Below are 14,042 nucleotides of genomic sequence, written 5' to 3' on the forward strand. Positions count from 1 at the left end.
CAGGGGCAGTGTCCAACAATAGTCAGCCAGCATTGATGGATTCCAGTTTTTCTGATATTTTTTTTTTTTCATATTGGCAATGTCCTGGTGAAACCTTTTGCCATGTTCGTCACTGACTGCACCAAGATTTGTGGGGAAGAAGTCAAGTGTGAATATAGAAAGTGCTTCTTCAGTGACATGTTGCACTTCATGGTTTTGTATGCTTTGTCAACCAATTGAATATAGTTTGGTGCTGCAACTGCCAAGAAAATTCTCAGCGGCATCTTTGAATGCTTTCCAGGTGATTTTTCTCTGGCCCAACTAACAGATCTTCAAATCTCTCATTGATGCTGTGTCTGTTCTGTGGACTGACAAAAATGCCTTCCTTAATTTGGGCATCAGTTATTCTTGGAAACATCTGTCTTAGATAAAGAAAACTTGCCTTCCTTGTTCATAACTTTTACGAAACTTTTCATCAGTCCAAGTTTTATGTGAAGAGGAGGCAAAAAAATCTGGAACCAAATTCTTACGGAGTGGCCAGTTCTTTTGAATGTAATGCAACTCTTTAGCATGGCTGTCCCATTCACAAATAAAACAACAATACTTGGTATATCCAAGTAGCAGAGCTACTACTTTAAGATCACCGCAGATGTTCTAGTTGTACTTTGTGTACTGGATATGTTTTAACAGCAGTTCCATGTTTTCATATGCTTCTTTCATGTGTGCAGCATAGCAAATTGATATTGACGGGTAGACTTTGCCATTGTATAACAAAACAGCCTTGAGTCTTAACACTTAAAAATCAATAAAAAGATGCCACTCTTGTGGGTCATGCGTACAACCCAAAACTGTGAACAACCCTTCAATGTTCATGCAGATACAGAGGTTTTCAATCTGTGCAAAGAAATTTGTTAAATCATCTTGGCGGCTTCGAAAGGCAGAAATTTTCATACCCGGTGAGAGCAGTCTTGAACCCAATAATCCTGCTTTAGTTTTTGTCTGGTCGTTCAATTCTGACTGTGTATAAGGTGAGGCTCACGAGACGTAAATGGTTCAAAATCAGGATCAATGTCAGTCAGTGCTTAGCTGGTGCATTGCAGATTCTTTGTTGGTTTTGTTTAAACTCCATTTCTCTTGTGGCTTTGGTACCGGAAGACTGTTGTTATGAGGCACTGGTCTCATGGGTGAAGGAAGATTGGGGTATTCAATTAATTTTTTTTTATTTTTATCAGAGAAACCAGATACATTTGTCAGACGGAAGTAACAGTCTGTCAAGTGATCCTTCTGTTCTCACTATATCATTGGGATAGGAAATGGCATTGACTTCTGAGTACCTTGGATCAAGCTCTATGATTGACAGCATATCTTGTGCAACAAATGTGAGGAGCCCATGGTTTGTCTCGATCACCAATCTTGCAACCGAAGTACAGTTCATATACTTTCTTAACAAGTCGAGTCATGGTGCATCTTTGAGGCTTAAGCATGTACTTGTCACAAGTTTAGCAGAATGTATCACAGCTGTTGCGACATCGGCGAGACATTTCTGCTGTCATAAATCATCCTATAGCAATTAATAATTACTTGGCTTAATAATTAAGTTGCTTACATAGACAATAAATACTAATACCTTGAAGCATCAAAATACACCTGAACTAACAGACACGTAATGAAGTTATCCCTGTATGCAAACTGCTTTTATATAGCCTTTTCAGGTAGCATCCATCAAGCCCATGCCCAGACTGCATCATTTCCATGGACGTTACTCATCCTGCCCTAAATGTGCACCTGGACATGCCCATACTATATCCAGTAAGGTATAACGAGAGCAATAGGCCTATATTAAGAATTAGTCTAAGAATTAATTGCATTAGCCTGAGGTATAACAAGAAATTGTAAAAATGTACTTTTTTGTTAAAACGGTATGTGATGCATATTTTAAACGTGATTTTTGTGATCAACAGCCCAAAATCTGTAAGATACACCTGAAAGTGTTGAAGAAGCAAAAACTTTGTTCCCAGTGTTTTGGGAGTAGCAATATTAATTTTGGAGGGGGAATGTGTTCTTTTCCAGGAAGAAGCAGAAATCCAAGCAGAACTTGAACGTTTGGAAAGAGTGCGAAATCTTCATATACGGGAACTTAAAAGAATAAACAATGAAGATAATTCGCAGTAAGCAACTTTTTTTTTTAATAGTCTTAGAAATCTAGATTTTACTTGGTGCCTTAAATAGTATCTGCTGTAGCATGTATTCAGCAGCAGCAGCAGCAGCCACAGATGATGAAATTTTAATTCAAAATCAGCTTTTCAAAGAAGCATAATTTGAATGTGATACGAATTCATTTCCATTTGTAGAGACAAACCATCCATCACTGGCAAGATGGTCTGTCAGCATATTCTTTATTTTTAGATTTTATTAAATCTTAAAAGGTGTAAAAGCAAGAGAGGCAGTTGTTGACCTATTGCATTTGCATGAACTGAAATACATGGAGGAAACGTGACTTATTCCCAGAGTGAATCACAGCCATTGATAAGTGTTCTGATTGTGTCCCATATGTTTGCCTGATTCTATTAGATTTTCAATTTCTTATTCAAGAGCTCAATTTCAAGAGAGGAGCAGAATTTCCAAATGTAATATCCATTTATCCAGTATGTCATGTAAGTTTTTTAACAAGTAGGAAAATTGTGGTACAGAAACTGAACATATTCATACTGCATGTAGTACATATTGATAGTCATATGGACAAACACACATAAATGAAAGCTAATAGGCCTATTCCTTCATTATGAAATGTGCTTAAAAGTGACTGTACCAGTACTGTGCTTTTTGATTCACAAGTACAATCCAAGAACATGAAGATCCAGCTGTTGTGCTACTGTTCCTTTCTTAGCTCTAATATCACAGACTTAACTCAGTCCCAGGTGGAATTTCTCAATATGTATACTATGATTTCTTGAATATTGATACAATCTTTGCAGTATTGCCTCCTTTTAATAGTCTGTTGCTGGCATATACTACCTTTTCTATAAAGAGATTCTGTATTATATTGTATTTGCATCTACCTAGATCTAGCCCCATATTATGAGTTTTAGTATTTCATTTTCCTCCTGAATATTTGACTCTCTGCTTTCTTTTCTTTTGGTTACAAATTTAAGGGACCCTTTCTCTAAAGCTTAGTGTGAGCTAACTGTCGTAGTGCATGCTAAGTGCTGTGTGTCTTATTTTATATCTTTGGGCCACTAAACTCTAATAAAAGGGCCCCCTTCTAGTGCAAAAGGCTTACGAGTCTTGAACCTGTGGGTTATTCACCTCTAGGCGTGAATTGTGTAGAAGGCATCCATCTATATTTTTTTCTCAGCTCTGCCTGCTGCCTCACTGGGCTGTGCTATAGCTCCTCGTTTCTCTTTCTACATACAGTTTGGAAGGTGTCTTTCTGATCTCTGAATCTAATTTGTTATTTTCAGGTTTTTATCTGGATCTTGAGTCTTCCCGGGGCAACTGCCTGGGAGAAGACAAAGACTGGGCAGAAGTCTGTAGTTGGGAGGGCAACCCTTTTACAGGGCATCTGCCTACCAGCCTACACTAACAATTTTGGAGGTTCAAGGTCTAGTCCCCTGGCAGCAAGGCTCACTCCTGGTGGTTTCCGGAGCTTGAGCACAGGCTGTGTGACCCCCATGCCAGTCCTGAGGGTTTAATCAGGTGCCAGTTGCATTTTCCTCCCCCCTGACGACATGTGTGGAGCTGAGAGGGTCTGTGGTATCAGTCCAATTTATGATCTGACTTACAGACTGAAGATATAAGAATTTGGATCCATTTGCATACTTGTCTGATGCAGCGGGCTTCTCCATATCCTAGCTGCAGTTTCAGCTAAAATAGGCAAAGCACCAACACAACTGTGAATACAGGCTATTGTAGCCTAAGGGAGACATTGGAGGGTGGGGGGGGTTCTGTAATTGAAGTTTTGGGGATTTCTGGGACTTTCTATAGGATTCCCCACTAGAGAATAACATGGTGGTAGTTACCCGCTGAAACAGTGTGGGGGGGGTGGAAAGTGCTCACTGCGGGCATGGGGACAAGGCCATCCACTGCCCCATGGAGCGGTGAATGGCCTTATCCCCGCAGTTAAGGGAGGGAAGGGCGCACGGTCACCGATCATGTGGCCCCCTCCCTACCTCCGGTGAAATCTATCTCCCTCCCTCCCCCTTACCTTCGCGGCGCTTTAGAAAATAAACTGAAGCCGGCGAAGCCTGCCTGTGCCGCCCTTCAGTCACGTGTGTGTGGGCGGAAGCTTCTCTTCTGATGCAACTTCGGTTGCGTCAGAGGAGAAGCTTCTGCTCACACACACGCAACTGCAGGGCGGCACAGGCAGGCTTTGCTGGCATCAGTTTATTTTCTAAAGCACCGCGAAGGTGGGAGGGAGGGAGGTAGATTTCACCTGAGGTAGGGAGGGAGGGAAGGGGCCGCGCGCGCGCGATCGGTGACCGCGCGCCTTCCCTCCCTTAAGTTTCTTTACGCCATGAAGGTAAGAGGGAGGGAGATTCTCAGGGCGGTGAGGTGGTTAGAGGGAAGAGTGGATGCTACGGGGATGGGGACGGCGGGTTCGGGGATGGAGCGGTGAAGGGGACAGTGGTCCAGTGACAGGGACAGATTTTTTCCCTGTGTCATTCTCTATTCCACACCTATAAAAATTCTTTCCTGAATTTTTTGAACTTAGGTATAACTCTCTTGGGCCGTTTTTTGGTGCCAAAACACTGCCATAATGGTCATTTTTGATTTCCCAATTGCCGTATAAAAGCCTCTTATCTGTCTCAAAACACCTAAATTTTTATTAGTCGTTCTAGATGGACTCCTCAGGCTGTTTTACCCCTGATTCATGCCAGTTTGCACTGGATGACTGGCTGAGGAATGTCCATGTTCCATGTGTTGAGGAAGAATAAGGAGTAAGACTTTCATGAAAATGTAGGTGAAGACCTCTATGAGACCCCAAAAGTTATATTTTGAAGAGAGACATTGTGCTATTGAATTCTAGTTTCTGAACAATTATATCTTTCCCTGTCAGCAAGAAACAATATGCTTTGTAAGAGATTTATCTTTGCCCCCAAAAGCTGGCAAGCATCTGTTGACTATTACAACATTGGTTATCTGCTGACGGTAACAGCCTTGGATATTTTAGGACTGTCCAGAAGATGACAAACCCAAAACAAGAAGATAAGCCCAGGCGCCATTACTGTAGGATAAGATGTCCTACCAAAAGTTATCTAAACTACTAATATGGGCAGTGAAGCTCAGGAGAGGAGGGGGACAAATCTCAAAAATTATTATTTTTTTTTTTATAAATCTTTATTCATTTTAGATTTTACAACAAGTGTACAGAAAAATCATCAATCAATATACATCACTTGAAACTCTACCATTTCTCAAAAAGAAGATTTAACCCCAACCCACCCCCCAAAATTGTATTCAAGTAAATACATACTACATAATATAATAACATATACCATTTGTTCTATAATTTGTTATTAAACTTCAAAAACCTACCCCCCACACTCCAACAATATATATAGTAAGTAGGGAAAAATGCTATTTATTCATTATAATAACTTATTGAACTTGGTATTAAGAATGCATTGTCAGGGAAATAGAGAGGTCAGACCTTCATGCTTCAATATGGCTCCGAGATAAAAATGCAGACTATACAATTAATAGATATGATAGATGTGTCAACCCAATAGAAAGTGAGTATGTAATCTGTAACTAGCTAGGTACTGGACTAAAAGTATATAAGTGATATACTGGCTGGTTTAATTTTAGGATGGATCCATGAACAGGGGTAGCCACTCTGTATGTTATCCATTAGCTCAATGTGCTATACTTTGTTCCATGAAAGATGACTTTTGTCTATTGCTAATAAACCGATATTATATACAGCAAGTGGGTTGTTGTGAGGTCAGTTTTATGGAAAGTCCGCAGCCTGCCTTCTCAGTGTCGCAGAGCATATGATGGGGCAGAAGCATTGGGCTTAGCCCCCTATGGTTCCTCTAGGGCGATAAGGTCGCAGATGACTCATTTTGGGGGACAAAGATCCCTTGGATAGTGACAAGGTGTTTTTGCTGAAGCACGGATGTCTCTGAACCCACGAGGAGACAGAGTCCCTGCAGATGTCCAAACTTCTAAGATACTGTCAGACTGCTTGGTCCAGCAGACACATTCATCATTTATTTAGTCATCGTTTATTTTGTCAGCTTAAATTGCTTGCAAACATTATATTAACAAGAGAGAACCACAGCAACATATAATATTGCATTGTGGCTCAGACTTCTGAGGCAGGCCTTATGGCCGAAACACGTACATGTCGAGTCTTGACTACAATAAAGATATTGAACACCTCAGATTGTCTTCTCTGTGTTTTTTGTGCTTCCACCATAACAAGGTAGGATCCCCTGTTTGGGTGCAGAGGAACAAGTTTCATCAACTGCTCTTCATCTAACTCTTTTCTTGTAGGGTTCAGGAGGACCCAGAATGTTTTGGGCTTACGGCATACCTCTTGAACACACTCTAGCACAGAAGGCCTAGTCAGAGGTGGTCATAACTACCCTGCTAAATTATAAGGAACCATCGACTACCAACCAATGCCAATGCTTGGAAGATGAGATGTTTCAGTGATGGTGTGCTGACCAGAATGTGGAGCCTTTAGAACTCTGATGTCAGTGATCCTAGCGTTTCTTCAGGACAGTCTTGAGAAGGACCTAACGGTTGTCTCCCTCATAGTGCAGGGGTCAGACCTTTCATGCTTTAGGATTCGAGTGGAGAAAGCTTCTTTAGCCAAATTTTTGAAGGGTGCTTTGCGGCTGCATCCCCTGGTGCAACAGTTGTTTCCAATGTGGAATCTTAACATTGTTTGCATGTCTTCAGTAAGGCCCCATACAAGCCTTTACAATAGGCTTCGCTGCTGGGTCTGACTTATGACAGTTTTCCTAGTAGCTATGGTCTCAGCGAGAAGATTCTCGAAACTTCAGGCGCTGTTGTGCAGAGTGCCTTTCCTCAGGTTTACGGAGGCTAGGGTCTCACACATGGTGCTTTCCTCTTCTACAGAAGGTGCTATAGACCTGCCACATAAATCAGAAAGTCTGGCTACCAGCATTCCATTCCACGGGTTTGGAAGAAAAGGACAAAGTTTTGGTGTTGCTGCGTGTCAGGAGAGTTGCTTTCTGTTTCTTTGAGCTTATGAATGATTTTCATCTCTCAGATCATTTTTTCTACTAACCAGTCCTAGCTTCCTACCAATTTCTTTGAAAGCACACTCTACGAGGAGTATGGCTTCTTCATAGGCAGAATCCCAGGCAATTCCACCCGAGGAAATTTGTAGGGCAGCTATGTGATCCATCCACCACACTTTTATAGAATTTTACAATGTGAATGTAGTGGCAAAAATTGACATAGCTTTTTGGGTCCTCTGTGCTACCAGCAGGCTCATCTGCCTTGCCCTAGATTCAGGGGACTGCTTTGGTATGTCCCTGTGGTTCAAGACTACATTGAGATGGATTTAAAGTTAACCTTTTGTGAGGCATTGACTGCTGGGACCACATTTTACCAGTTTTGAAAGAGCTTTGGTATTTCCCAATGTAATACAGAACCTAGTTCCCAAACACTTTGTTTATCTTTTAGGGTATTGAACAACCCCGGCCCAATCTGTTCATATGAGTAAATAGCTGAGATCATTAAGTGCTCAATTTTTGGTAGGCCCAGCTATTAGAAATAATACAAAAAAAATCCCTTGTAGCTGCTACAATACTTAAAAGATCCTGAAAACAGCAGCAAATGCCAAAAAACCGAGATGCATAAGCCTCCACATGCACTAGATTGTCCTCAATAGACTCGCATAACTCCAAACAATGATAATTAAATCGTAATAATAATGGTGATGAAGATGGTCCTCAGTGTGACAAGGCAAACATAAGGGTTGGTAAACACCGTCCCAGTGTTTGAATGAAGGTTCAAAGTGTTAAGCCTACTTGAACCCGCACACTATCATGGGACCGTTTCGTGTGCTAACAGTGAATTTAGGTGCACAAATGTGCAAAGAAATAATAAAAAAAACACACAGTACTAATGAGGACAAGTAGTGGCACAATCATCACCCAAAAATTAAAACAATATTCAAACAGAATGCGGAGTTTGATACGACCGGACCTCCTCCGTAAGAATGATGTAACCAGACACTTAGTTGACCAGCGTTCTAGATGAATGAGGTTATTTGAAAAGATCACAAAAGTTCCCCTGGTGGTCTGCCCAAGTTGGTTTCAGGGCTGACAAAACAGTCCTGAAACCAACTTGGGCAGACCACCAGGGGAACTTTTGTGAACTTGTTCCTAAATTAAATTTTTTCAAGTTTTGTTCCTATTGTGTGGAACTAGCTGCCCAAAAAAACCTGCACACACAAAAAATTTGTGCAATAACAGATTATTCGTCTTTTCATTGTAACTCTTAGAATAAGCTAATAAATTATGCTTTTTTTTTTTTTAAATCATTTTTATTAGAAAGGGCACAACAGGACAGATACCAAAAGCTCAAATATGTAATCAGTAGAAATACAAGAAAAAATAAAATACACTCAACACGAATAGTTACCGGGATGGGACAGGTATATCAGAGCAACAAAACAACAAAAGAAACCATCTCCCCCCCCCCACCCCAGCGAGCTAAGGCGAGGAAATAGCTGTTACATATAGGCAATAGAAGAGCATCCCCGGAACCACAGAAAGGGTAGAAAGACAGAGGGCCCCACAGCCCCCAAAGGTCATCCCAGGTCACCCAGCCAACCCCTTGCATTTTCATTGTAACGGTAAGTACAGACAGCTCCTTCAGTATTAGAATACCTAACATTAGGGAAAGCATTTTTGAAATGTTAAACTGTTTTGTCAATTTTGGTAATATATGGTGATTTTCAATGCTGATAGCCTTACTTGATTGGAATTTTAAATATTAAAATTAATTTTTATGAGCTGTATTGTACATTTATGGATAGATTTTGATATGGTAGAATATATTTTCTTTTTTTTTTTATAATTCTTTATTCATTTTCAAATTTTACATGAAGTGTACAAAATATTGAATTACAACTAATGAATACACAATATCACTTTTATATCTAATACATAATATTCTAAACATATTTTTATCCCCTCTCCCTCCCCCCACCCTTCAAGTACTTTCCAATCACCCCATACATATTGTATACCATATTATAACATGTTATGTAAAAATTATTTTCACTACTCCCCTCCATGTGTGCCACAAAGAAGACATTGAAAAGAAGAAGAGAAATCCTACTATTCATTCACTACAATATTTTGTCAATGGCCCCCATATTTTTATAAATTCAGGATATATCCCTCTTTGTATTGCTATTGCTCTTTCCATTTTGAATATATGACAAATTGTATTCCACCAAAATGTATAATTAAGGTTACTATGATTCTTCCAGTTATTAGTTATATGCTGAATGGCAACCCCTGTCATGACTAGTAAAAGCTTGTTATTTTCTGGTGAAATTTGACTTTTTTTTCTCATCATCATTCCAAATAACACTGTATCATATGATATTGCTACATGATTTTCCATCAATTTATTAATTTGTGGCCAAATTGCATTCCAAAAACTTTTAATGTAGGGACAATGATACAGTAAATGATCCAACGTCCCAGGTTCCAGATTACAGTGCCAGCATTTATTGGACTTGGAACTATCTAATTTTTGCAAACGTGTAGGGGTCCAAAAAGCTCTATGTAATAAAAAGAACCAAGTTTGTCTCATAGATGCTGACACTGTACATCTCATTCTCCAAGACCAAATTAGTGGCCATTGAGATGCAGTAATTTGATGCTTAATCTCAATGCTCCAAATGTCTCTTAGACCATTTTTTGGTTTTTTATTCAAATATCCAGATATTAATTTATACCACAATGCGGCTTGATGCCCTAGGAAGTCTGCTTGAAAACATAAGAACTCTAAACTATATTGATTATTCAATGTTTTCCATTCAGGGAACCCAACCTGAATGGCCTGCTTCAATTGCAACCATTTAAAACTTTGTGTTTTACTAAGACCAAATCTATGTTGCAATTGTGAAAATTCCAGCAGTTTACCTTCTGAAATAACATCATTTAGAGACCGAATGCCTGCAATAATCCAGTTCTTCCAAAGGATTTGAGCTCTGCCAATTTTGATCTTGGAGTTTATCCATAAAGACTGATTAGTTGACTTGTTTATTGGGATAGGTGTTAATTTACTAATAAACCTCAACGTTTTCCAAGTATCCATTAATATCTTATTTTCTCTGTATCTTCTAGGCATGTTAATACTTGGAAGATGAACTAAATTTAGGGGAAACATAAGGCGCCATTCCAAATATAACCAATCTGGTGCATTATCTATAAGTTCTGGGAGGATCCAATACATACCCTGATGTAGAATATAGGCTTGATGGTACCTATAAAAATTTGGAAAATTTACCCCTCCCTCCTTAATTGATTTTTGCAAAGTTACTAAAGCTATTCTAGGTATTTTACCAAGTCAAAGAAATTTCGTTAAAATGCTATTAAGCTTTTTATAAAAGGACCCCTGAAAATAAATAGGTATCATACTCATTTGGTAACAAACTACAGGCAACATCATCATTTTAATAGTTTGAACTCTCCCCCACCAAGAAATATGTAAAGGGTTCCATTGCTCACACAACTCCGTAACTCTTTTTAATACAAATTTTTCATTCTCTTTTACGGTATCTTCAATTGTATTTTTAACTTGAATGCCAAGATATTTAAATCCTTCTTCCTTCCATATGAACGGAAAATCGTCAAATAGTCCTTTTATACAATGAACATTTAAAGGTATAATTTCCGACTTACTCCAGTTAATTTTATAACCTGAAAATTTACCAAACATATCAATTAATTCTAATAGGCATGATAAGGTAGACTCTGGATTTCTCAAATAAAGTAAAATATCATCCACATATGCCGAAATTTTATATTCCATATCAGAATATGGAATACCCTGTATCCCCCCTGCTTGCTGTATTGCTAATAATAAGGGTTCTAATACAACATCAAATAACAAAGGAGATATTTGAACCTTGTCTAACTCCCCTTTGCAATTTAAAACCTTCAGATAACATATTATTGATATTTAATCTTGCAATCGGGAAGCTATACAATGTTTTTACCATTTGTATAAATCCAGAACCTATACCAAACCATTCTAAAGCTTGATACATAAAATTCTATTCTACTCTATCAAACGCTTTTTCTGCATCCAATGCAACTGTAAAAGCCGGTTCATCCATTTTTTTTTTTGATAAATTTAACATATGAAACAATAATCTAGAGTTATTAGAGGAGTGCCTTTTAGCAATAAAACCAGTCTGATGCGTATCTATAATATGTGGGAGAGCTTTGGCTAATCTCAAAGCCAAAATTTTCACCAAAAGTTTATTATCAACATTTATTAAAGATATAGGCCTGTAGTTCGAAACCAAAGTAGGATCTTTATTTGGCTTAGGCAAAACAATTACTACTGATTCAGCCATAGTACCTTTAATATCACCTTTTATAAGTTGTGTTTGATATAAATTTAGTAAATATGGGGAAAGGACATTTTGAAATGTTTTATAAAATTCTACTGTATAACCATCACCACCTGGAGCGGATCCAACTCTAAGAGATCTCAATGCTGTTTCTATTTCTTTTAATGATATAGGTTCATCTAAACTCCGTTTTATATGATCAGGAACCTTAGGTCCATTAATTAAATCTAAAAAAATTTTACCATCTTTTTGCCTCTCCAAATAAGGCTTGGAAGAATACAGGTCCTTATAAAATTTTAAAAATTGTTTCAAAATTATATCCGTTTGATTTGTTATTATACCATTATCATCTTTTATCCCATTAATATTAGTTTTTCTTTTTTTTGCTTTAAGATAATTCGCTAATAATCTTCCCGCCTTATTAGAATTTCCATAATACATTGTCTGCTTGGAAAACAAATCCCTTCTTATCATTTTTGAAGCTAATTCATTATATTTACCTTTTGCTTTCAAAAGAGCTTGCAAAACCTCATGTTCCCATTTACTTACCAATTTAGTCTCTAATATTTTAATTTCTTTTTCTAACTCTATATACTGCATTTTAATCTGTTTCCTAACAAAAGCTGAATAGGATATAATATTACCTCTCATTGTCGCTTTAAATGCGTCCCATACATTTTCAATAGATGTATCCTCCACTAAATTCATTTGGAAGAAATCACTAATTTGTGTTTTAAAATTTTCCAAAAATTTGTCATCCACAAGCAATGCATTATCAAATCTCCAAAGAGGTCTTTTAAATTCTAATTGATCTAATTGTAATTCTATCCATACTCCCGCATGATCCGAAATAATAATAGGATCTATGGAAGCTTTAATCACTTGTTGCACCTTATGTGATGAAATAAAAATATAATCTATTCTTGAAAATGATTTATGAACCTGTGAACAAAATGAAAATTCCTGATCATTAAAATGAAGAATACACCATATATCCTTCAAATCACATGATTGAGCCAAATTATCTAAACCTAAAGATTTTATATTTTTACCTGGGTTTTTATCCAATAATGGATCCATTACAGCATTAAAATCTCCAGCCACCACTAAATTAGAAGCAGCCAGTGGTAACAACATACTCTGCAACTTTTTAAAAATTCTGATTGATTCGAATTAGGGGCATATATATTAAACAACGTCAGGGTATTATTTCCCATACTTATATCAATATGTAACCATCTTCCATGTGGATCTGAATTTACTACCTTAATATTGGCCATACACTTTTTATTTATAAGAATTGCTACCCCTGCTTTTTTACCTGCTGCTGGAGCAAAAAAACATTCCTTCACCCACCCACCCTTTAGTTTCTGTGATTCCTTTATATTCAGATGAGTCTCCTGCAAACAATAAACATCCGCATTTTGCTTTTTTAAGAATGCTAATACTTTTTTTCTTTTGATTACATGATTCAGGCCATTGACATTAATAAAAAATATCTTAAGACATAATATATTTTAAACTTCTCATCATAATCTTCTTCCTTCCTTCCTTCATATTTAAGATCTAAAAAATTTCTCTCGATGACACACATTTTTACCCCTGAAATATCCAACCCCTTATTGAACTTTTCCTTAATCATTCTAGTAATACCTTTAAAACCCATCTTTTTCCCACCCTTCCCCTCCCAATATAATGACTGCTTAAGGACACACATTGGATCAGCAACCCCAACATCCCCCTCCCCCCCAGGCAACTAATATTAATTAATATCCCCTTTATCATTTCTTAAGATAAACTAATTAATCCTCCACAATGTATCTAGTATATCTCTCTTCTGATCATAAAATCTTTTTTTTACCATTTTAAAATAATTACATTCTCTATCGGTTATTTAACCTTTGATAACATTAACCATATTTAATTTCAAACATTTCATAAATGCATCTTTATCTTCTCACCAATCTTTAAATTCATTTCCCCAATATTTTAGTTCATACCACAAAATTCTATCATAAATATATATTTAATAAAGTAGTATTATTTTTCCTAAATCTCATACTCTAATCCAGCAACCCTTATCATCCTTTAAATATCGAAAAACAAATATCCATATCTTCATATACTTCTTTAAAAGTTGTTTACAATTTTATAAATTTTTATCATCTATTTATATATAAACATTTTTTTTTTAATTTACTTTTTTTTTCATTTTGAAAAATAAATTTTTTAATTTTATAATTATTATATTTTTTAATTTTATACATTTTCCTCTTTTCCAATTAAAATCCAATCTTTTTGAAACTATAATATTACAAAATCAAACTTTACATTTAATCTTTTAGTCATCTCCTTCAATTACCAATAATTTCATATTATGTATCTTTCTTGTATATTTTCCCTTTTCCTTTCTTTTCCTTGCAACTAAATGTCATAGATCATTTCTGTCTATGATTAGTCCATTCTACATTCTTCTTTTTGT

General features: G+C 37.0%; 1 protein-coding gene across 6 annotated transcripts in view; it reads left to right on the top strand.

The window, feature by feature from the left end:
* TLK1 (tousled like kinase 1) overlaps nt 1–14,042 on the top strand; it is a 281,093-nt gene that overhangs the window by 237,533 nt on the left and 29,518 nt on the right. For all 6 annotated transcript variants that reach the window (XM_033947201.1, XM_033947199.1, XM_033947200.1 and 3 more), the window contains exon 13: nt 2,050–2,147. In XM_033947201.1, the coding sequence (XP_033803092.1) occupies nt 2,050–2,147 (98 nt within the window). The remainder of the gene's footprint in view (nt 1–2,049; nt 2,148–14,042) is intronic.

Source organism: Geotrypetes seraphini, chromosome 5, assembly GCF_902459505.1.
Source record: "Geotrypetes seraphini chromosome 5, aGeoSer1.1, whole genome shotgun sequence".
Taxonomy (NCBI): Eukaryota; Metazoa; Chordata; class Amphibia; order Gymnophiona; family Dermophiidae; genus Geotrypetes; species Geotrypetes seraphini.